Source organism: Anser cygnoides, chromosome 5 (assembly GCF_040182565.1).
Source record: "Anser cygnoides isolate HZ-2024a breed goose chromosome 5, Taihu_goose_T2T_genome, whole genome shotgun sequence".
NCBI classification, from domain to species: Eukaryota; Metazoa; Chordata; class Aves; order Anseriformes; family Anatidae; genus Anser; species Anser cygnoides.
Genome location: NC_089877.1, coordinates 29,017,233 through 29,040,747, shown reverse-complemented (window position 1 = coordinate 29,040,747; position 23,515 = coordinate 29,017,233). Strand labels below are relative to the sequence as shown.

The window sequence follows — 23,515 nt, the reverse complement described above, 5'->3', positions numbered from 1 at the left end:
TTCTTCAGTCTCCACGACACAAAAGACTATTTCTGCTCAACAGCTTAAAAGAACTCAGGATAACTCAGCAAAAAAGATGAAAAGGTCAGACTAAACTCATTGCTCAAATTGTGCATTAAAAACATACAGTGCTATGACAAACTGCTTGATGAACACAAATGGCAGAAGACCAAAAACTGGCCTCCCCAGAGCTAGCACAAGTTTACAGACAATTTTAAACACAAAATAATTCTGACTTTTCCAAATAAATATTTGAAAGTGCTAGCTGAGGCTGAAGAAGCTTGAGACAGAATTTCCCTTTTTGCCTTACGTTTGTGCATGCTGGGAGGAGGACTCTGTTCTTGTTCATGCCAACACTCTCCTGACCTTTTTCTGAGAAAGATGGGGCTTGTCTTCAATGCCTGCAAGAGGAACTGTAAGCTTGCAGCTGGCAGATGTATTAACAGGACAGGCACTGGCGGACTAGAGGGACCTCAAGTAGGTCACACTGTGCTATCCTTCTGTACCGCTTTACAATTTGAGTTACTTTGCTCAACCTGATTTTTCCAAGACTAACCCTTATGAAACACAGAAAATTCACCTCCCAGCTAGCAATCAAACTGTCTGAGAATTCATTTCTAAAGATCCTCTACATTAGGTAAAATCCAGTCACGTGAACTTTACAGAAATAAAAATAGTACAGTCACAGCCACAAATAATGGCTTAATCCTTTAGACTAATGCAGTTTAAATCTCTCTAATTGTTAAAGAGATGGTTATTTTAACTTGGGGGTAAGGCGTAATTGTTATACATTTAAATAATGAAGTTTTAATTCTTTAGGCCACATTTTGAAGCCTAGTTGTGGGCTGGTCTGACCATCTCTGAACAACTTAAAATAACCTTGAAGCTTCTCAAACTTGTTTTTTACTGAAACGGCTAAAAAGCTATTCCATAAAGCAAGCATGAAATGCAAAGAACAGCATCCACATCGTGCTCCATCCAGTCTATCCCCTATGATGACAGGATATGTAAGAATGGTATGGCTATAAATAAAAACTGAGTTTATCTTCTAGAGAGGTGACAACCTTACATGCCTGACACTTTTTGAGCTGAAGAAAAAAAATACATCTTAGTGAACTTCAGATAATAATCTGGCAAATATGTAAAGGCCAAATGAATGCCAGGACTCACTCCATAGGTACAAAAACTTTTCTATTTTATTCCATATTTATTTGCAGCAAACTAAGCATTTTTTCTGTCTTGAAGCAGATGTATGCACAGATCTGGGAATTTAGCTGGACATAACATTTTCCTGCAATGAGTAAAACCAAGCACAGTTCAACAGCTCTTACGTTGCTATGTAAGTGGTGAGATTTTACGATCTGTGCTGCTTTTATACAGGCTTTATTATTCTCGTAAAAATCTAACATGTTTTTAGGACACAAGTTTTCATGTATTACAATATAATTTTAAAGAAGACAAACTTTGAGCCTGAAGCAGCTTGACAACGTCCTTTCAGCTTGCTCATCAGATTAACTTTGTCACACGTCAAGTGAACAGCTTCCTTGGTTTCTTGCCTAATCTAACACACAGCCCATGAAATACCCTTCCAAAGCACAATCAGAAGCAAAAACAAAAGCCACTACAACATTCCATTTCTTTCCAACAACACATTCAGTTTGAAACTTTTATTTCTGTCTCTGTCTAAGAAAGATCACCCTTTTAGCAAGCCATTTACAATGACAAAACTGGTTTCAGATAGGTTTAAAACAACATGTTAGACATATACAAACCAAGAGGTCTGATTTGCTTACAGGACTAATAACGTGTTACGGGTCCTTTCACATCTAGGTCACTGGTTCAAATTCAGCTTAAGTTGGTGATGAGTGAAAAGGAAGAATGAGGTAAGAACCCAGTCACGAATCTGGCTTCTTTTCCTGACTGCAACATATTCTCTTTGTGTGCATGGACTACTCACCAACAACTCTTTCCTGCACAGTTGTAAAATAGGAGTAAATACTATGAAGGTCACTCCAACCCTGGAAGATGAATTCATTGTGGAATCTTAAAGTATGCAAGACTGTCAGAAGATTAACATATTGCTACTCTTAGGCTGTTTGATAGTCAGTATGAAATAAATTAGGGGGGATTTTCTCAGGACAGATCAACACCCTAATGTTAAAAAGAAAAAACACTGGCCATACTTTTGAAAGCATTATAAACATGGAGAACAAATGTCGAATGGGCTTGAAATTACATTTTTTTTCCTCATAGGCAGACAGCATGGGTTAAAACTGAAGCAAACTGGCAATCCAGAAGCAACCACATTATGGATGAGAAAGATGGGAGGAAAAAACCTCGTGGTATGGAGATGCACTGTGCTCTCCTGTTATACAACACAGCTGGTAAATAGCACCTCTGTTAGTTGATGGAAGCAGAAAGGAGGGGAGAGGAGGAAAAGAAGTTGAACACCCTTGCAATCCCTTGATAAAACTTGAATTACTGAAGGAGCTTGCATCACTGCTGTGCCATTCTTGTCCAGCCTTGGAAGGCCAAACAGCTTCCATTTTTAAGAAGTGCCGTGCTGGCATGGTTTACCACTTCAGACGCTTAATTAAAACCAAGGAACGAGAAAAACAAAGTAAACAACACACACAGAGGCAACCAACACATTTTCACTCATTTTTGGGTTAAAAGTTGAAAAATAATGGCGGTAGAGAGTTCAGAAACAACATAGTACCTTCATTAATAAGCTGTAATTGCTATGAAAATCATCATACCATCTCTTACACATTCATGATTTGAGAACTATGGCTTATACAAAGCACTGCACATTTCTGATATTTGCAGGAAAATTTCAAAGGATTACAACTTTTTCCAAAGACTCTTCAAAATATTTTAACCCCAAGAAAAAGTATGTGTTGCTGAGTATATATTTTGTTATTACTTCTACTTCAGAGTTACCTATGCTCTCCTTTTCTGAGGAAGCTCATACACAGCAATTCCAGAGGACAAATTAAAGCACAACTGCCATGATCTAAAGTATTTAATGAGGCAATGTGTAACATATTCATGCCAAGAAGGAAATCATAAAGATGAAAAATTATGTCTTCCTCTTCCAAATATAGTTACCAAATTTCAACTCTTTGACAGAGGTAGGGAGAGATACTCAAGCAACGAACTTCAGTGATGTCTTGTCAATGGATGGAGCCAACAAAAGCCAGAAGCACAGTTTCAAAATGATTTAATGGACCATGCTTTGCCCAAGCACTCCTATTGACAAAATTATGAAGTGAACACATCAGTCAGTGTCAAGACATTACACTGGAGTTATTTGCTGCTCTTTCACATTCTGTTTAATACACATTCAACCTCTTCCTCTTGTCTGTTGAAATGAGTTGCAGAATAATGTCATTTTTACCACTGCTTAATTGTTTTTGCCACCAAGCAGTTCTTGCATTAAGTCAGACAAGCTTGAGAGGACAGCTCTGATCAACCAGAACAAAGATAAGCTGACCAGAACCAGAAAGCTCACCAAGGAGAGAAAGAGGGGAAATAACCATATTACACAAAGTAGAAATTCCCCATGCATTTATCCTTTCTTTGCAGGAAAGGTGAGCATTGCTTATCATCATACGTTTTGGCCTATAGCTGAATTTAAGTCTAAATAAGTAAACTCTGTATCTGTCTCTGAGGGCACTCTGATTATTCAAGTGGGAAAAGCTGAAATTGTATTACATTGCAAGCCTTGATTCAGTATCTTTTATACTTTGCACAGTAAGTCCTCACTACTACCCCCAAAATGTGTGTGTGTGTGTGTGTTTGTGTAATACTTGTCTCTAATTCTCTGCAGAAACAAAAGAAACATGAAGATGTAAAGTAGTATATGGCATCACACAAAAGCTCATATTACATTCACGCAATATTGAGAGCTGCAGCTTGAATCACTGTGCTTGAAAACTGGACAAATATAATGCAAGGGACAGGAGTGATTATGTGCTCTCCTTCCTTTATGACCAGCTGTTTCTTTTTGGAATCACCAATAATCACTAAATAAGATTAAAATTGTGGCCTAGCCTGTGTATTTAAGCTAGTCCCAGCTCCAGAAGGAGAAAAATAATGCTCTGTGAATGAAAGTATAATAATGCTGTGTGAATGAAAGTAGACTGCTAAGGAACATATTACAGAAATGAACACAGCTTGAAAATCCATTCCCACCCCTTAGAAAGGGTCAGTTTCTTTTCCTTAATAAACTCTTTTTTCTTTCCTTTTTTTTTTTATAATTAATTTTCAAAGAAATTGAAAAATAATTTCATCTCCTCATGGTTTTATCTTTGGCTTGATAACCTGACTCTCCTGGACCCCTGTACATCAACAGAAGACTGCAAGTTACAATGTGGATTTGTGTCAGTATAGAGTTTCAGTTCTGATAGAAGGGATCTCTTACCTTCAGACAAGAACAAATCATCAGCTGGAGACACCAGGTCTGCTGGGATCGCAAGGCCATTGCTCAGTGATGTGGTAATCTGATTCGTCAAGATAACCTGCAAACAGATAGGGAGAGGGGGAAGGGAAATGAATTTTTATAGCTACAGGAAGGCAGAGAGCAGCCCAGGCAAGGACTGGAATCCCTCAGGCACAGGCACTGTGTGGGCAACCCCCTACTCTGACCTTCAGCAAATTCAGCTCAGAAAATATTGAACTACCTGCAGTAACTAGAAGAGAACTGCAAAAAAGTGCAGTAAAAGGGATATTGTTAAAAAGATGAAATATCAAACAACATATTCTGATACATAAATATCAAACTACTGTCCTGAAGAACGTTCTCCAACAAACAATGTGATGCTCCTTAAAAAAGCACCTAGTGAGAGAATAATATTTTGAGAATTTTTATGTCACTTGTAAGGCCAAAGGACCAATTTTAAGTAAAACCAAAACTCTGGAATTTTAAAGGCAAATGGTAAATGTATTTTTCAAGTATTTTCTATACAGTTTATACCCTTCCTTTCTTTGGCTGAAACACAGTGCCATGAAGAAAGGTGTGGTAGTGATACTACCCCATTGATCTGAAGCATAGGAGTACTACATTTCACAGGGCTATCTGCACACAGGAGGGTAGTCCAATGTTCTTCAGGACCACAAGATTCTGGCAAACAGCAACAGCTGGTACTACCCACACAGTGCTACAAAAACATAATTCTCTGATGGCATGAACGGAAGTCTTGCAAGAGAAAAGCAGTCCCTTGCACTTTTGAACATGTACTTCTTTTCTAATAACAGAAAACATTAAAGCAAACACTATCAATTCCATAGATAGAAAAGCATATAATCTCAATTACCTCTTAATGCTTTGAGGATCTCTAAGCCACTGCAGTTTCTGCAATTTCTGCAGAAACATGCATGTGGTTTTTTGTTGTTGTTTTCTTCAAAGAACCAAGATGGTCCTTATACTTTACTTAGAACATACTCCACTCCAGGCATGTTCTCCTTGAACTTAACAGCCTGTCTTCAGCTGTATCTGACATGGGAGGAAGGGAGACTGGAATCCTGCATGCTACGCTATGGATACGGTTTCATGATGCTACTGGAATAAACTAACAGCTTGCCATGGCTAAAAGGAAGACTAATTTCTCTGCTCTTTCCTCCGTTGCTCCTACCTCCCTCTGATCATGGCTTCCTCCTGCTCTTTAACAATAAGTAGTATGATATGACACGCTATTTTCTTTTTTTAATTCAAGATGCCACATAAGTTGTATCAGATCATAGAGTCATAACCACAGTGGTGGCATCATGTCTCTGCCAGGCAGCATGACATGAGCTACCAAGGATGCGATGGAGTCTGCAGCCTTACCAAGACCACGACTCTTCCTCCCCACTCAAGCCAGCCCGCCCACCTCTGCTTGTGAACAGGCATGGGATCCAAGACCTTTCCCTTTGAACAGCTCGTAGTTTTACGTTTTCACTGTGTCACAAAACCCACAGCTTAGAGGCTATTCTGACAGCCAGGCGTAAGATACAACAATATGGCACACAACACTGAGAGCTTTCCCCGATCAGGTACTAAGAAACATGCTGAAGAAGAACACGCTAACAAAAACTTATATGCACGTACATAGTGGTGGGATATGAAGTTTTCATTGGCACACTTTTGCAATGATCACATTATTCACATGTGTCAAAAGCTTTGTAAGCAATGCAGTCATCCTATGCCTTTGCCAAGATAATCTTACACTGTGCCATCACGTATGTTATTTATGCACCACATAGTAAAGGAACGATACCATATTTAAGGATCTTTCTTAAAGAACAACAACAAATCCTAAACAACTTGGACTTTATGTTGCTCTCCTTCAAAAGAAGCTCATTCTACACACTTCAAAAATAAAAATGAACAAGGAGAATAACTCAACTTTTTTTTTAATCTTTCAGATTTTTTGGCTTCCTTTTCAGCTGGGATCTCCACAGCCCTGATAGCTGTAGGAGCATAAGTTTTCTTCACTCTTTATGCTTAACCCAAGCTACATCTCTGAACTTACTCTTCAACTTCCGATGTGTCCTTCAATATCCATTCAACACTAACAACAGTCCAGACACCTTGTTACGCCATTTGAAAGTGTCTTAAAAAAGGTACAGTTAAAAAACCTGCACATTTCCTCTGAGATGAAGCCATATGCATGTGCTGAATGCTTATTTTGGAATTAACTGAAAATTATTCTTCATTTCTGCAAGTCTGCAGAGCCTACAGAGAGATTCACTTCTCCCATAAGTACAAATCAATGGGCTGTTAGCTAAGCACTAAATGTGGCGTTAAATTTCGTCACGCTTCTGCAGCCTCATTTACTCCAAAATTCTTCCATCAGGTGCAGCTGTGCATTCCTGTATCATCAACCAATATTCATTTCTGTGCACCTAGCATAATACAGTTTGAATCTCACTCCGCAGGTGTGCAGAGTGCTCCAAACCCTGGCTCAAACACAACCTACGGGTTGCTAACAAAAGGAGAAAAGCAGGCCTTTACTCACCTCCATCTCCAAAGAAAAATGTCAAGGCAGTCAGATTTAGAAAACTCCTCCTAATACATGTATCTTTTAATAAAGGTGCAAAAATCCAATTACATCCCCTTACTGGAAATTGCTAAGATTTCTTTCATTTTTCCCAGAGTAAAACTTTGGTCAGCAATCCTTTGGCAGTGAATAGTGGCACACAAACAAAGCCCTGTGTTTTCATCTGTCTCCAATCCTACATTCACTTTGAGGCCCTGAATGCTGTTACCATGTGCTTCCCAGCATCACATCTAAAGAACATATTAGCTTTTATCCAAAGTCTCCTTCACCAACCTGAAAGACGTGTTTAAACTCCATTGCTTTGAAATGGACATATGGCTATCCTTTGAAATGGAATGAAATATATTCAGAGAATAATAAATAGGTGTTTGAGGAAACTGTTAAGCCCAAGTGTGATATGGAGAAAATGCACAGGTAAACAAAGGAGATAAGGAGTGAATCAGCTGTGTGTCTTCCTCATAAGTACAGTTTTAAACTAGAAGAGGGGAGATTTAGATCAGATGTTAGGAGGAAATTCTTTACTCAGAGGGCGGTGAGGCCCTGGAGCAGGTTGCCCAGAGAAGCTGTGGCTGCCCCATCCCTGGCCTGGTTCAAGGCCAGGCTGGAAGGGGCTTTGGCCTAGCAGGAGGTGTCCCTGCCCATGGCAGTGGGGCTGGAACTAGGGGGTCTGTAAAGGTCCCTTCCAACCCAAGCCATTCTGTGATTCTGTGCTTCGTGCACGGAGAGAACCAGCTGAATCTCACACAGCGCTCAGTTCTGATCTTAGGAACTCATTATCTTACAAATAACCAACATTAGGTGAGTGAGGGTTAGAATATTTTCCTTTGGTCTGCTAGATGCCACACTTGAAAGAAACCACCTCTCAATGCTAAACAGTGCCTGGAAACAGTCTGGGGTCACAAGTCCAAGCAGATTTACTAGAAAGAGTGCCTTGCACTGAATTAGCGGTAGCACTTCCTCAGCTTTTCCTTGGAGATCTGCCATTGAAATACAGATCAGATTTACCCTGTTTAGTACAGGAGACCTGCCAAATCCACAGTCTAAGTAGGTAAGGAAAAGTTGCCTCTGTTGTGGTTCCTTTTGACAGATACTGGACATTATTACCAGCCAAGCATAGCTTCCACTTATTCCACAGGTGCAATGCCAGTCATGAGTTTATTTTCTTTCAGCAGAACAATCAACAATGAGAACATTAAAATATCATGTAGCAACTTTATCGTATTAAAATACATAGTATTTTAATAGCAGCTCCTATTTTCAGCATTAATGGAACAAAATATTTTCATTATCAGAGGTACTTTCATTACTTCTATGGCACTAAGAGTCACAAAAAAAACATAATACCTCTCTATGCACAACTGAGGCCTGACACGTGCAACAGGTAAGGAGATTTTGTTACTGCTTTCTGTTTTTAGCCTGTGATGAATGAAGAATATAGAGCTTCTTCAGCCCATGATTGTGCAAATGAATGGAAAACACCCTCTACTGCTAAAAGAAGAAAGACCAAAAGGTCAGCCATATAGCCCTGTAACACTGAAAACCTGTCCCACTCAGTTTCCTGTGGAATTCAGTGAACTACTGTCTTACACCTTTTAGCACATTCACTTGCAGCTGGTAAAGCTGGTGAAAAATCAGTTCTCAGCTTTCAGATTCTGACAGAATTACACGTAGAAATTCACTCAGATTCAAATTTCAGAATGATTTATGGAAAAAAAAAAGTGTTACTTAAAATACCACACAATTGACTGATACAATTTCCCAATCTTATGAGAAAGTTTGTTTACTGTCCCAATATCAGCATACCAACCTTAGACTGTAAAATAACCCCTTGTAACTATTAGAAATAGCAAGAACACTTTTCCTTACACTTAGAAAACTTGGATAGAAACACAAAGAAATAGGGGAACACACTTTCAAGTTCCTAATTTTAGACACCTGAGAAAATTCCTGTCTCCTCTTATGATCTCCCTCATTTTTATAGGAATAGAAACACTAGTTTCTCCAGGAAAATAGTGTTCTTGTTTCAGACAAACAGACAGTTGTTAATTCCAAGATTAATCCAGAAGTCAACACCTTTATTTTTACAATCTCTTGAAACCTTACATGTCATGGTGAAAAGAGAATCTCCTTCCACTAGTGTGACTTTAGCAGATGCCAATTTTCTGGAGGCACAAAAGAAAAATAAAAACACTTATTTAAGATACCTAAATTTCCAGCACCCATGTTTGTTGAGAATAGTGTAGTTCTTGCATATGCTGAAAGCCCTTGCAGGTCCTGGGATAAAGTTGGCCTAGGAACTGAAATATGACTGCTTCACACAGAAGAATAAGCAAACTATTTTTTGTTTGATTATTTATACAGTACAATTTTTCAAGTACTCCTCCTGCCCTTCCTAGGACCACACTGGAACTACTAAATCTGACTTTGTTGTCCTTGTAAATCCCATTGAGTAAATAAGTCATTTTCTGTAAACTTGTGGTCTCAGCCTCCTTGTTAGTTTATTGCAAAATTAAAGGGAGCTCAGTGCAGAACTATCAATCAGTAACCAGCAAAGGTATAAAGTCTTCTGGAATGTACTGAGAGAGGAGGAAGAAAAAACAACCTCTCATGAAATGGCTGTTTGTTAAAAGAATAGAGCAGAATTCCCCTTTTCGCAAGCAACACTATTTAGGAAAACTCTTATTAAAGGCTTCCTATTGAGTTGGAGAAGCAAGCACAAGAACACTCTGCCCTTATTAGCCCATGTATTTGTGGTTTTCACTGTACTCAAGCAACGTCGCTAGAGAGCACGAAGTAAGAGTGACATTCGGTAGATGCTGACTCGGCATGCTGGAGGAGAAGGGAAGGAAATTTTACAGCTCCCCAGCTACTCTTCACACCAGTCCCTTGGAAGGCACCTCTCCCTTTCCCTGAAGCCCGGAGCTTTTGGTGAGGCGTTCAGCAACGGGTCAAAACAACAGTGGCTACTGTGTATGCACTAGCGGAAGGAAAGCACACCAAGCAATACCACAAAGCCAGATGGGGCAGGCAGCAATCCTGGAAACAGAAAAAGGGAACAGTGAGGAAAGTGGGGTGAGGGCAGCATGCTTCAAACAGCTGTGAGAACCGCAGCCTTCTCCTTGGGAACCTGCTACAGCTCCCTGAGACTGGCAGCAGTCTGTCCAGAGGAAGAACCCTAAATTACCAGAGACTGTCATCAAAGAGCAGGGTACTTGTGATCTTCAACTGGGCTACAGACTGAATTAGTTTTTTCTTTGACTTCTGTTTCTTCAGAGAGATTGTTTTTCCAGCATCAGTAACCACTTGCTACAAAAGCTGTGCAGAGTTGTTAACAAGCTCAACAGGACTTGTACCTAATATTCACAAGGAAGAAAACTTTCATAAAACTGAGCATTTTCAGTGAAATCAGGGAATTACAGGCAGTAAGAGGCAAAGCCTAAACTGCAACACTGAGAGCTTCTAAGCAAAATCAGAGTTTTAAAGAGAGAGTTTCAAGTACCCACAGCTACTGGGCACAATAAACTAGCTACTGCAGTGGTGCTTGGTAGGGGCTTATCCCCCAGGAGAGCAGACTTCTCTGATGAAAAGCCTCTGCACTATTGAGACAATTCTGAGCTCCAGGACCAAACCAAACATATTTACATCACAACTATTACTATGAGATTAAATACACGCATATATTTTCACTCATAAAACGTAAACCATTTTGACTCATACAAACCAAATACAAGAGAGAAAAATCCAACAGCACCTTATCTTCTCAAACCAAAGCAAATCCTCACACCCAGCCCCTACTCTTCCCATCAGGGGTTCTGGACTCCCAAGTTGAGCTGGCCACCAGCCCCAGCACATCGTATTTCTGTGGGGAAGAATGAAGATAACACCAAGCACTCTACAGAGCCCAGCCATCACAAGCAAAAAACTTTTTAACAAATGAAATTCATATGCTCAAAGCCAAACACTGCCTACGGTATTTAATCAGGGCCTAAATAACAAAAATATATATTCAAAGGTAATTTTACATGTTGTCGTAAAATCATAATAGCAAAGAAAGAACAAAATAAACAACAGGCAAGTGCCTGTGTTTAACAATTGTTGCTAACCAGTTGAAATAAAAGGTTATTTATACACAACAGAGAGATAGGCTGGAATGGAGATGTGAGCATTGGAGTGAAGCAGGTAGATGTTTTCAGAGAGAAAGGCCCAGCAGCTAGCCTGACTAAAGGCAAAGACAAGGCCTCAGTACTGAGAGCTGTTTTAGGATTCATATTCTCAACCAATGTCACCAGAATTTGGCATAATTCCCTGAACAACAGATAATACACACATACACAAACCACTGAAAGCCTATTGAGAAATGCTGCCTAATCCTATAAGCAATCCTGCAACAAGTGTTGGCCTCGCCTCAGTGGAATTTCATCTGTACCTATTTTCAGCTGCATCACATCCAGGAAAAAAAAAAAAAAAGGTTATTCAAGCAGTCTAACAGCATGAAAACAAGAAAGTAATGATTTTCTAGAATGCTCATGGGCACCTTTTAAAAAGAAGGATGATTAGAGACCTGTTCCTCAGGACACATTATTGCTAGCTGCAACCATATTAGAGCTCCTAGGAAAAGGACTTCCAGCTCATGCTTTGCCACAGCATCTCTACCCAAGTTTTTTCTCTTTCCTCCCTCAGTAAGGCAATTCATGGCAGCAGAGGTCATTTTATAGGCACTGGATTTCATTGGGTATAAATAGGAGTTGGAAGAAACCAAGGAATCTTTCAAAAACTGGCCACTGGATTTACATCCGATTTATTCTGCTTTGCATAGGAAAAGTACAAAATTATGCAATTCTGTTCCATAAACCTTCTGGAGAAGTAAAGTGCATATTCATATCTTCACCAATTGCTTAAAAATAATCATAATAAATTAATAAAGCTTCACCAGGAGGGGGAAAAAAAAAAAAGGAAAAAAAAAGAAACTAACCAAAACAAAAGCATGCTGTTCTCAAGCAGCTACATGCCTTCAAGTTGAAACAGCTACCACCCAGAGATAGCCTGAGGTCTTTAGCCTTTCCTCCTCTGGGAACAAGGACCGCAGCCAACCCAAACGTAACCTTCAAAATTTGCACTGCAGCACCCTTGTGCTACCCTGCCCCGTGAAAAAGGTTTGTGTGCCTGGAAGGCCTTCACATCCAGTACTGCGTGTTGCCACAGCCTGTAGGGACCTGTTTGCAGAGACATGCGTAAGACATCTCCCAAGAGGAACCGCCACCCTCCTTCATGCCTTGCCAGTCGCCCAGAGCTCTGGGTTAGTTTCAGCAGGCCTTCCTGCTCCTCCGCCCTCCCCTGCAGCCTCTGCATAATGACAGCTCCCTGAATCCAGCTAACTCCTTTATGCAGTTAGCAACGTACCTCTCTAAAAGCCTCTGGCCTGATCTTGGCTGAGCTGAAGTGGAGTGCCGTGCAGGAAATCACTGTCACCTACAGCTGGCTTTTACAGCCAGGACCTGCTTTACTCCCAAAGCTGCAAACAGCACAGCTTAAACGTGTTTTCTGATGCATGCCATATTGTCTCGTTAAATTAAAAAATTCTGAATTCACTCTTAAACCTCACACTTTTCTCAGCAAAAGGACTAGGACTTTTGCTTGGTTGTTTCTGAAGGATGGGGAAGAAACTGGATTGTCTGGAGTATCAGCAAAGTCGCACAGAGCCTCAGATCTGCTCTGCTGGCCCACAGCTCCAGGCTGAGGGGAGAGCTAAGCACAAATCCTGCTCTTTAACAGCACTGCAAGAAAATGGATACCTACACTTTTTTTTCCTCAATGAAAAATACAGTTTAGTTTATTCACACTTGCTAGATTTCCTCAGCAGCTGTAAACACTGACTGAAGGCTCTTCGCTTTTGCTGGCAGAGTTCAGATTTTAGGCCGCATACCTCCCCCGCCTCATCCAGTGCTTCAAATTTACACGGCCTTACGCAACTTCAGTGACATTAGACCTCACTACCTTCTGAGGGAATATATATATATATATTATTACCCCTGTTTGTTGCTGTAGAGACATGCTGAGAAACTAAGCAAACTGACTAGAGGTACCACAAATTGTTACCCCAACTTCACAAAGTAGATTCAAAGGATTTATGTTCAACTGAACACCCGAGAATGCCTCAGAACAAACTAGGATCTATCCAGCAAGTTATGTTTATAATTCTTTCTATATTTAGTTTTTATCTTATTTGGCTTTTGTATACCTTTATATATATATATATATATATTTATATATATTTCCTAACAACTAAGTGGGAATATGAACTAAACTAACACAATACTCTTAACAAAGGCCTGTTTAGGACTCATGGCCTATTTAAAGCTGATAATTAGCGTACCAGCATTTTTATTTGACTTTGGTGTTTCGACAAGCCCATCAGGAAGAGTGTTTATATTACTATATACACAACTCAATCTACATGTCATTAATTTCATTAATTCCTCCGATTCCTCCCCTATTAATTCATTCAGGCCTTCAAGACAGCAGGTCACAACAAACGTACTGTGTCTCGGATGCAAACTGTAACAGCTCAGTGGGCTACTGTCATTACACAGCTTTTCTAAACCATTTTAAAACACTCACCCTAACACCCCTTTATCCCACATTGTGACCCTGCGCCAACATTTTAGAGGGAGGGCATTGTTTTTTCAGGCTGCTCCTCAGTGCCTCGTGGAAGCAGCAGAAAGCAGCTTTAGGGTGTGTGAGAGTTCCCCTCAGCACGTCGCCGTGAAAGCCCCTACAAACCACACTTTTTTGCCTGCTCTGCAGCACTGGAGCCCTTCCGTTTACTTTTTAGGCGGGCAGCAGAGGACTACAGGAGTATTGGCTCCACCTTGTCCAAAACTGCCCTCTATTCATTAAACCTCTACAGGCAGATGGCTATACGGCATCATCACAAGACAACATCACATTGCTTACACTGTTTTGTAGTCCTTATATTCTATCAGTGTCACAGAAGCAAAGTAATTCTTTTTGAGGATTACATAGTGTGCTTTATACAATGTTTGTTGGAGAAGTTTTTGTTTCTTGCTGTTTTATGATAGCAGCTGACTTTCACTGAATGCATTTTGGACACAGACTGGCTTTTTATACTTTATCTATAAGGGCTACCCTTAAATGACTATGTAGCTTTAGTTCACTGCATATAAAAGTCAATCGATTTTCAATACAGGGTAAGAGGGAGTTTGGATATATGACTCCATCTCCAATTTGCCTAAGGCAATTTAACAGGTCTGCAGAGTACTAGGGCAGCAACTGCTATTGCACACAAGTTTGACAAACCGATACACCAATAGTTTTTTACAAAATGAGTCAGCTATTAAGAAAGAAGGAGCAAACCGGGTAGTGACATCATTATTTGGTGCAATTAAGGCCCACCTAGGGAACATCGTGTCCCTGGTTATTTTAGAGTGTTAAACAAAATTCATCTATCATCCTCTATAGCTGTGATGGCTGGAAAAGAGAGCAGAAGTCATCCAAAAAACAAAAACAGCTGATGAAGCCAACACCCACTTCCCAAGCTACCACCAGTTCTGCTTCTCTGTGAAATAAGGCTCAGAAATACATGAAAGAAAAAGTGAGAATGAAAAGCTGTGAATTATATGTACTACATGCATACCTTACATTTTCCTAAACTAAGGTATTCTTAAGCAATTTTTCCTAAAAAAAAAAAAAAGGCAACCTATTCAAAATGCACAATGGTGCAGCATGCTATAAAGTTTTATTAGCACTTTTTGAAAAATGTTACAGCACTCTTTGAAGTCTTGCTGCTTAGCAGCTTGTTTATCCTAAGTACTTATTCCACGAAAGCATATCAGAAAGAAAAAATAAAAAGAAAAAGAAAAAAGATTAAATATGTATACAGTCTACAAGTTATAGATAAACAGTCCATATTGAGGTAGAAAAAATACATGAATGTGTATGATTGTTTTCTAAATATGTCTGATCTGATATTGCCCAGAGGAAAGAAGAGAGGGACGTAATTCAGCCATGTCACTTCTCTTCAATATTTTTTTTTGGGGGGGAAAAACACCTTGTGGCTCAAAGCATTCTGAAATTTCATTGACACTTTCTTGGCCTCTGCATCCCGTGTCTTCTAAATCCTTTCACTAGGAAATACAGTTAGTCAGTATTTCCCCACTAAAATTGGAGCTTATGTCAAATTTTAAAATGGCAAATTTCTATTTATGTACTTAACTCACTTAAATTGGAGTGTACTTGCCTTGGAAATATGAATCATTAGAAATCTCTTTGAAAGTTAGGAGTTGGGACGGAAAATGAACTCAGAAAAATGCAAGGAGTCATTTTTGTGCTGAGACCACAGCATGACACATCCCCCTTTGCTCTGGCTAATACAGGAAAAGAATAGCATTTGAGATTGTCCAAATAAAATCACAGACCTGTGAAACTATACTCAAGCTAATTTCTCACCTCTTGAGATGACAACCCACTCTTCAAGGTCATTACTTAAATATGTGCAGAAGACAGCACTGTAGAAATGTTACCTCATTTGTGTTGCAGGGAGCATCAGCCCTGTAGGGTTGTTTTGGTAAATCTTTCCTCAACATTAAGACAAATCGCATTGAGACTGATAACAGTGAAACGTGCAAAAACGAATCAATTCAAGCCCAAAGGTGTTCTTTGAGGAAAAAAAAAAAAGGTGATTTCTTTTGGAAGTTGGTGATTACGAGAACACCTCCACTGATTCCACTGGAAATGAGACTGCGTGTACAAGCATTACTGTTCTCTTTTACACGTACCTTAGTTTTATGTAAATTTTTGTAAACATCAAGAACAGCAACAGCAAAATATTTATTCAGCTATTTGGACACACCATTATAACTATTACTAGAACTACAGAAATGTTGGAAGTTATCAGGTGAAGAAAAACAGGCTTTGGCACCTTCAGTAATATTAAACCTTAGGACCACCTTTGTAATTGTACAAGATTTCTGATATTTCACAATTACAAAGCACCTCCTCTTTGAGAATTACACTTAATGCATCTAAATCATTTTTCCATCTCATTCAAATTAACCCAAGAGAACACAGTTGGGTCAAATCTTTTGAGATTCTTGCTGCATACCCTTCAAACTTCACATACAGACACAGCAGTGAAAAACAGCTGACATCTTCTGGACAGCCAGCTGCAATTTTGATGAAGATCTGGATTAATTGTTCACTGTAACTATTAACATTTTATATCTCACATACTTGCTGTTAAAATTCACAGGATCATGCATTTTCCTTGGACTATTTTATAACAGCTTAGTCTGAAATATTTCTCAAGAAACCACAAATGAGTCTCCATTGTGAAGTTCAACATTAAACTGCAAAGACAGTAATATTAGGAACTAATTTAATTTTGGGAAAAATTGAAGAGAAGCAAGGTATGCTTAATCAAGATAACAGATGTGCAGCAATAGGCACGTGACTGGAATAGCTGTTCTTCCAATTAGAAAGAAAGAAAGATAAGGGCAAACATGTAGGAAATAAACCCAGGATAAAAAAGTGCTTCAGGACAGGATTGTTTGAGGACACTGCTTACTTTTCACAGCAAACACTGGAAAATCAGGTGTAAAACAGCAACAGGCTGGTTCCAGTCATACTGGAAGCACATCTCCTGATCTGGGCATGGGGCAGGAAAGTAGTGGTTGCTGGATGCTGCACACTGGGATTGACATGCCACTGGAACAGTGGCCCAGCACAGACTTTCTCAAGGAAGAATGGGATTCATTTGGAGAGTTCTTAAGACAAAGATAAAAAATAATTCACAAGATGCTTGGACTTCAAAGTAAGGTACAGCAGCAAAGCAGAGTGTGAAACAGGTTGAAGATAATTGCTCATTTATATCCAAATCTTGGTAAAAACTCTTCCATGTTCAGGCACATGCTGATTTGCAGAATGCCTTATGTGGTGTGAGACGTACAGCTTCTGCAGGCGTAATGGCACTGATGGCACATGCCTCTAGCTACGCTCCCTGAGTCCTGGAACCATCACAACATGCATCAACTAGAAAAGTGTTTTCAGTAGGAGTGTTATTAGTTCAACAAAATTATTTTGCCATTGGCTATGCCTGGAGTCCATTAAGGATAACAGTAGGTTTTATTATTATTAATATATATATATATTTTACAATAAATCACTCCTCAAAAGTGTAAAAAAATTAATAACCCGTACCTGCTTTACCAAACCTTAAATCTGCACGTATGAAAAGAGTATCATGCAATGGACTTCTTTTACTTCAACTACTTCTTAGACCTGTCTCCTCCTCCAGAATATTAGATGTACACTTCAGTGTAGAAGCTAGCCTGACAAGGTAAGTCCTCATTTTAAATTTTATTGATGTTACTCAGTTTTCATTCCAGACTGAGTAAGATTTAATGCAGGTCTGGTTTTATTGACCCTAAAGGATTTACACCAAAAAGAAACATGATCAACGACTTATCTCTTTCCACCTTCATCCTTCTGTCCCCAAACACATTTCCAAAGGAAAAAAAAAAAAAAAAGTTTCAGACTTTTTTACCATTTACTCTTCACCTTGATTCATTCTCAAGAGGGAATAGGAGGGAGCAGAAGTCCAGCCACATATTTTCTAATCTTGGCTCTGACAGTAAGTAGCTGTGACTGCTTACCGATACAATAAATTCTTTGTGCCCAATTTTCCAAAGTAGGCATAACGCCTACTCCGTGAGAGTGCTGTGAGATTCAGTATTTTGCTTTCCTAGTGCTTTGAACTCACTGCGTGAAGGGTGATAAAAAACACCAAGTGTTTTAAGAGTCTTCCAATGGTACAGCTGAGCAATGTCTAGATACAGTTCAGCAGAAATAGTTGACTGCTAAATATTCTGGGCATGGGGTTGTAGATCTTGTAACAAAACTCCCATAATCTCCCCCCAGAGAAACCCATAAGCCTTTTTCATTTCTTTATGAATTTTATTTAAAAATCCTTGCCCTTTACATAAGCCAGGTAAACAAACTCTAAGTATCGCTAGTTTGCACTACAAGTTTGGGAAGGGTGAATCTGGAAAGCTACTCTTGGCGCAACTTTCAGTATGTTGTAAGGTATACTGTGAAGCATTAGTACTGTATTAAAAACAGAGGAAAAGAAACAAATACCAGCTTATTATTTACATGTTAGCTGGGACTCTGCCCTGGTGAACAACTTTTGGTCTCTCTTGAGGTTACTGAGGGTGTTTTAAAGAACTCTTTTATCGAGCAGTTAGTACTGAACAGATCCAGAGCAGCGAGATGACAAAATAACAGGAATGCAGCATAACTGCTGATCAGGCCTGTACTAATTTATCTTCTGAACTGGATAACTCACAGTTCTTGTGCCAATGAAAGGCAGATGACAGCTATTCTTTCAGGGTGCACCAACAGATGCAGACCTCGCACTTTTAAGATATGAAATTCCCTAAGGAGCTGGACATGCACAGCATAAGCAGCACAGAAACATATTCAGTGGCCCTTGTGAAAGCACGGGGTATGAGATGCATGCACACACACAAAAAGAGCAGGTGAGTGCTCCATAAGACACTGTAAGAGATGTAAAAGCTGACTTTTAACACGCTGGAACAAACACCAGAGATGACCTAGACTTTAGTCCCAACTCCATCTCGATGGCCTTTCTGAGCTCTGTGCAACAAAGCAATGGCTACTGAGGAAACCACGGCCTGTGACGACTTCACCAGGAGCTCACCCTGCACTGGAGTTTTGAACAGAAAGGGAAAGCGCCACGGATAATTATGGGAAGGTGAGATTTATGAATAACCAACAGAGAACTTCCTGAAAAAATGCAAATCACTGTGAATCCCAACAGCAAATACAAGTGGCAGCAAGGGAATTGGCCCTTCTACAACATGGTGGGTCACTGAGCTGCCCCAAAAACTATGCTGCTTTGGAGGCAAAGAGAAGGCCTGAAGTTTTGTTATAGTTCAAGGAAAACGGCTGTAAATAGGAGAGTGTTCCCATGAAGCGATACGCCATGTATCAGCCCTACAAGCTGTTTAGTGTCTCTGCGGTGACCACCAGCAGAAAGATCCACCATTTATTTTGTAAGCATTTCTATTCTGACTACAAACAGCAAGAGCCAACCTCCAGAACAAAGGCAGACCCACTTCCAACCCACAGACCTAAAAACTTCTGCATTTGAGAAATGGCTGGATATGAGCTTTATGGTTCAAGTCCCGCTTCTCAACAACGGCTCTCGAGGTCTCAGTAGCCCAAATTCCACAGACATTATTAAATTTCAAGCATCAGTGCAATATATTTCAGATATTCTGTGGCCTTGTCATTGGATTCAGGTAACAAAAAGAATATAGACACAAATAGTTCCAAATTCCATTGTACAAGTGTGCAGCATTAGCTTCTATGGACCAGAACAACAGAAAAATTGCCCTTTTATGAAAATTTTCAGATAGTCTGAAAACACTGCAGTGACTCAGATCCTGAATCTCAAAAGAGGTAGTAGACAGGAATTATACCATCTGTTTTATAGACCAGAAACCTGAGGTGGGAGTTTGGGAGACCTTGCCAATGTTAAAGGGCACCAATATTTGACAGGTCTCTATAAATGGCAAAAAATGGCAGCAAATCTGAAGAACAGTTAAAGGGAGCAGCAACAGCAGGGATGCATTGTCTGATACTGATAGGGAACTTGCTGGGAGTTGAAATACCTATGAGTACATCCTTTCCTGAAGGTCATGTTCCCCCACCCCCAGCCTTCCTCAAAATGCCTCCCAAGCTGAAAGCAAACTTATCTGTCTTGTCTTATCTCCCAGCATGAAAGGTGGAAGACAGAATCACATCACCTGTAAAAGTTGTAGCAGAGTAAAGACCAAGGTGTTAAAAGAGTTTGGAAGAACTGCATACATAGTTCTTTTCCAAAATCATCTAAAACTTTTGTTTCAGTATCACACAAAGCAAAACCTCTTAACTCTGCCTAGGCTTTCCACTAATCTTTCTAATTTTATTTGAACATGGAATTCAAACCAAATCAAGAGGATGCAAAGCAGTAGGGATTTAAACAAAAGGATTTTACCAGATGTCCACTGGTCTAAATTACCTGAGGTTTATAATGCAAAAGCCCAGGCTTGTTGTTACCTTCTCTCTTTTGTATCAAGAAAATAGGAAACTAGATAACAGTCTGTTAGAAAGTGATCACACTGAAGGAAAGCATTTTAGCTGACACCTAGAAATAAAAATTTTTAAAAAAAAAAAATCAAAGAAATATATTTCAGAGCAAAGTATTCATACCCGGACTGACCTAAATTCAGGCTGTTGTCAAACAGCATCCAATTTGGGACCCTGGCTGTGCAGGAAAGGAAATACTTCTGGAGAGGAATGCATTCATTTACAAAAAAGATCCGGAGAATGGGAAGCAGGCAGAACTCAGTTCATTGGAGGTGGTCAAAAAGTGTCAGGCCTAGAAGGAGTTAACAGTACAGCATTCACACAGTTCTGGAGAACAAAACATCAGAAGAGAGACAAAACCAAAGAACAAACTCAAAAAGTGTTCCCACTCAATGCAGCACTTAAGCATGCACTCACTTTTAAGTATATACTTAAAATGCTAATTAAAATATGTTTAAGTGCTTTCCTGAGTTGAGGCCAAAGAATTCTATCAGATGTTGATGGGAAAAAAAAAAAGGCAGTATTCATAGTGTTCTACTTAGTATTGCAATGCAAAACAGGTTATTAAAAGACAAAATGCTGTATGAGGCAGAGGTTGCGTGTTCTCGTAAGAGTACAGTGCAGCTAGCCAGGCACTACCGAATTGCAGGGTTATAAAAGGGAGGACTTCAAGTGGTGGTGGCGGCGGCGTGATGACACGACACTACACCTGAACCTGGAGTATGAACAGCTTGAGATCATGGAAAGAATGCATTTTAAGTTTCAAGCAGTCAAATATTTTAAACATGCACATTTTCGAAAATAAATACAAATATAATATTAAGAGCTTAAGGAAACAATGTCGAACAAGAGGGTATAGCAACAGAAATGGATTTAGGCAAACTAGACAAAAAGAAGCCTTTTTTAAAAAAAAGGCTATAAAAAAACCAGTATCTAGGCACAGAGAAGGGAGTAACTAGGTTGCAGGTAGGACAAAGTAATGTTATACTAAACGAATAGCAGATAATATCCCATTATTGCTAAATCTTCATACATACAAACCCACAACATTAGAATATAACCACTATTTTCCTGTGTTTCTAGAGAAAAAAAACAACAGTACTTCTCTTCCACACTTCAGGGAAAGTAGACAAAGCATAAAAAGTTCAGACTAATAATACCAATAACCAAGGTAATTAAGCCTATTAAGATTATTGTTCTTACTTCATTTACAAGCTGCAATCAAAGCTCAGCATTGAGTATTTTAGAGATATCTGGCACTTCTAGGGAATATTACAAATGCATAACTATCTGACAGTAGTGACCACGGTTTGAAAACTTCAGAAGCCAGCTTGGTGTTTTTTAATTCAGAAAAGACAGGAAGTTGAAAATCAGCTCAAAAGTAAATCTAAAAGCCTGTGGTTGTTACAGAAGGCCTACATGTAATATGAATATTCACCTCAAGACGGAGAGCTCTAATAACAAATCGAGCAAAAGGTTTAAAAATGATTTTCAGGAGACAAGCAGACCTTACAAAATAAGCATTCAAACTAATACAGCTGGTGGAGAGGAAAATAAATTACAACAGTCAATATATAAGAATGAAATCCAGAGAACTCTGATGGAATTGGAAAAACAAATAAACAAGAACATAAAACCAAACAAATTCCTGAAGAATGTCTAAAGCAAGTAAACAAAGAATCTGCTGGGAAGAAAAAGTGAAAGGGGACAAGGAACACTTACAGAAACACTATGATTATGTTAAATACATCCTCAGTGAAAAAACCTTACACAAATACTTTAATTGATCCCACAGCTATTTTCAAGTAAGAGAGATCATAGAAATCTACAGTCATTAAGGTTGGAAAAGACCTCCAGGATCATCTGGTCCAACCATCTGCCTACCACCAGTATCACCCACTAAATCGTGTCCCTAAGCACCAGGCCCAACCTTTTCTTAAACACCTCCAAGGATGAGGAGATGCCAGAATCTATGGGATCAAAAAGATACTGAAGTGGCAAGTTAAAGAGAAACCTGTCAACAGAATTGGAAGGAATACACCTATGAGTCCTAACAAAGTTCACTTTCAGAGTGGATGAACCCCTAAAAAAATCCGCTGTAAAGCAGCTGCATCACAACACTTGCACATAAACATGCCCCAGTTCCTTTTCTCACTCTATATACACACCATATTTTTGCCCATTTGCAGGCTCACCCTCTGTAGCATTACTGTTTTTCACAGCACAAAATAACACTCCCTCAGACTTGTTGCTATAATAGACCCATCTGCAACTCCCCTGTTCTTCATCTTTGCTAGATCTTCACAAGATTACCACCTTACACACCAAACGTGTCCGGTGTAACGCTGGTGAGTCACTACAATGTCACAGCACACCCGTGCCAAAACACCACAGAGCAAATGAAGCACATCTGCCTCATCTTCAGACCCAGATATCAGACCCCAGGTCTCCAGAAACTGTTTCCCTTCTTCACAACATTGATTTTTATAAGGCTTCATTATGTGTGACCATCCTAAGTTTAAGTACAGGCCTTGTATTAAAAAGATCACGTGTGTAAGTTTGAGATAGCTGTATTAACCTGTGGGGTTCTGCCATTTGTGTGCACAGGCCATCTCCAGCCACTGCAGCTATCAAATGCGATCTGAATAAGAAGTGATTTTTCAGCAATGCCATTTTAGCTACATTTCAAAAGTAAGAAAACACATTGTGGGCACTACCACTGTTCATGTGTTCCTTTGGGGACATCTTTATAAGCACCCATTATGGAGAAAAAAAAAAAAAAAAAAACTCTAATTTTCATAATGATCTGTAATACCTTTTCCACAGAGAAAATTTGCTGTATGAGGCTGTAGTTTAACATACGGCTCAGGTGTTTTAAGGCAACGTTGCAATGAGAGGAAGCCATCCTGCCTTCTCCTGTCTCTCATCCTCAGCCCCAAACTGCTGCCCACCCCACGCAGCAAAACGTCCGTGTGGTCAGGAAGTGAAGTGGACAAAGGACCTGACGCAGGTTAAAACCAGCCACGTGTGATCTGAATCCAGGTCAGTTCCCCCAGTCTGCATGGAAGGAGGATGGGATGATCCCAGATGTTTGACGGAGAACAAAAGTTCTGATTACACTTACAGGGGTTGTACTAGATGGTCTTTAAAAGGTCTCTTCCAACCCAAACCATTCTGTGATTCTACGTTAGACTCTTTTCCATTGCTACACTGAGGGAAAACACCATTAAATTACATCCTTCTTTCTGGTCCTGGTAGCTCTCCAAATTTGAGATCAGACAGTTGTGACTGAAGAACTGGCT

General features: G+C 39.6%; 1 protein-coding gene across 14 annotated transcripts in view; it reads right to left on the bottom strand.

Annotated features, from left to right (window-relative positions):
- The window catches only part of RAD51B (RAD51 paralog B), a 422,492-nt gene that overhangs the window by 246,637 nt on the left and 152,340 nt on the right, over positions 1-23,515 (bottom strand). For all 14 annotated transcript variants that reach the window (XR_010832048.1, XR_010832047.1, XR_007163701.2 and 11 more), the window contains exon 8: positions 4,427-4,523. Coding sequence is in view for 7 of the 14 variants with exons in the window: in XM_066998573.1 (XP_066854674.1) it covers positions 4,427-4,523 (97 nt within the window). In the remaining 7 variants the exon portion in view is untranslated. The remainder of the gene's footprint in view (positions 1-4,426; positions 4,524-23,515) is intronic.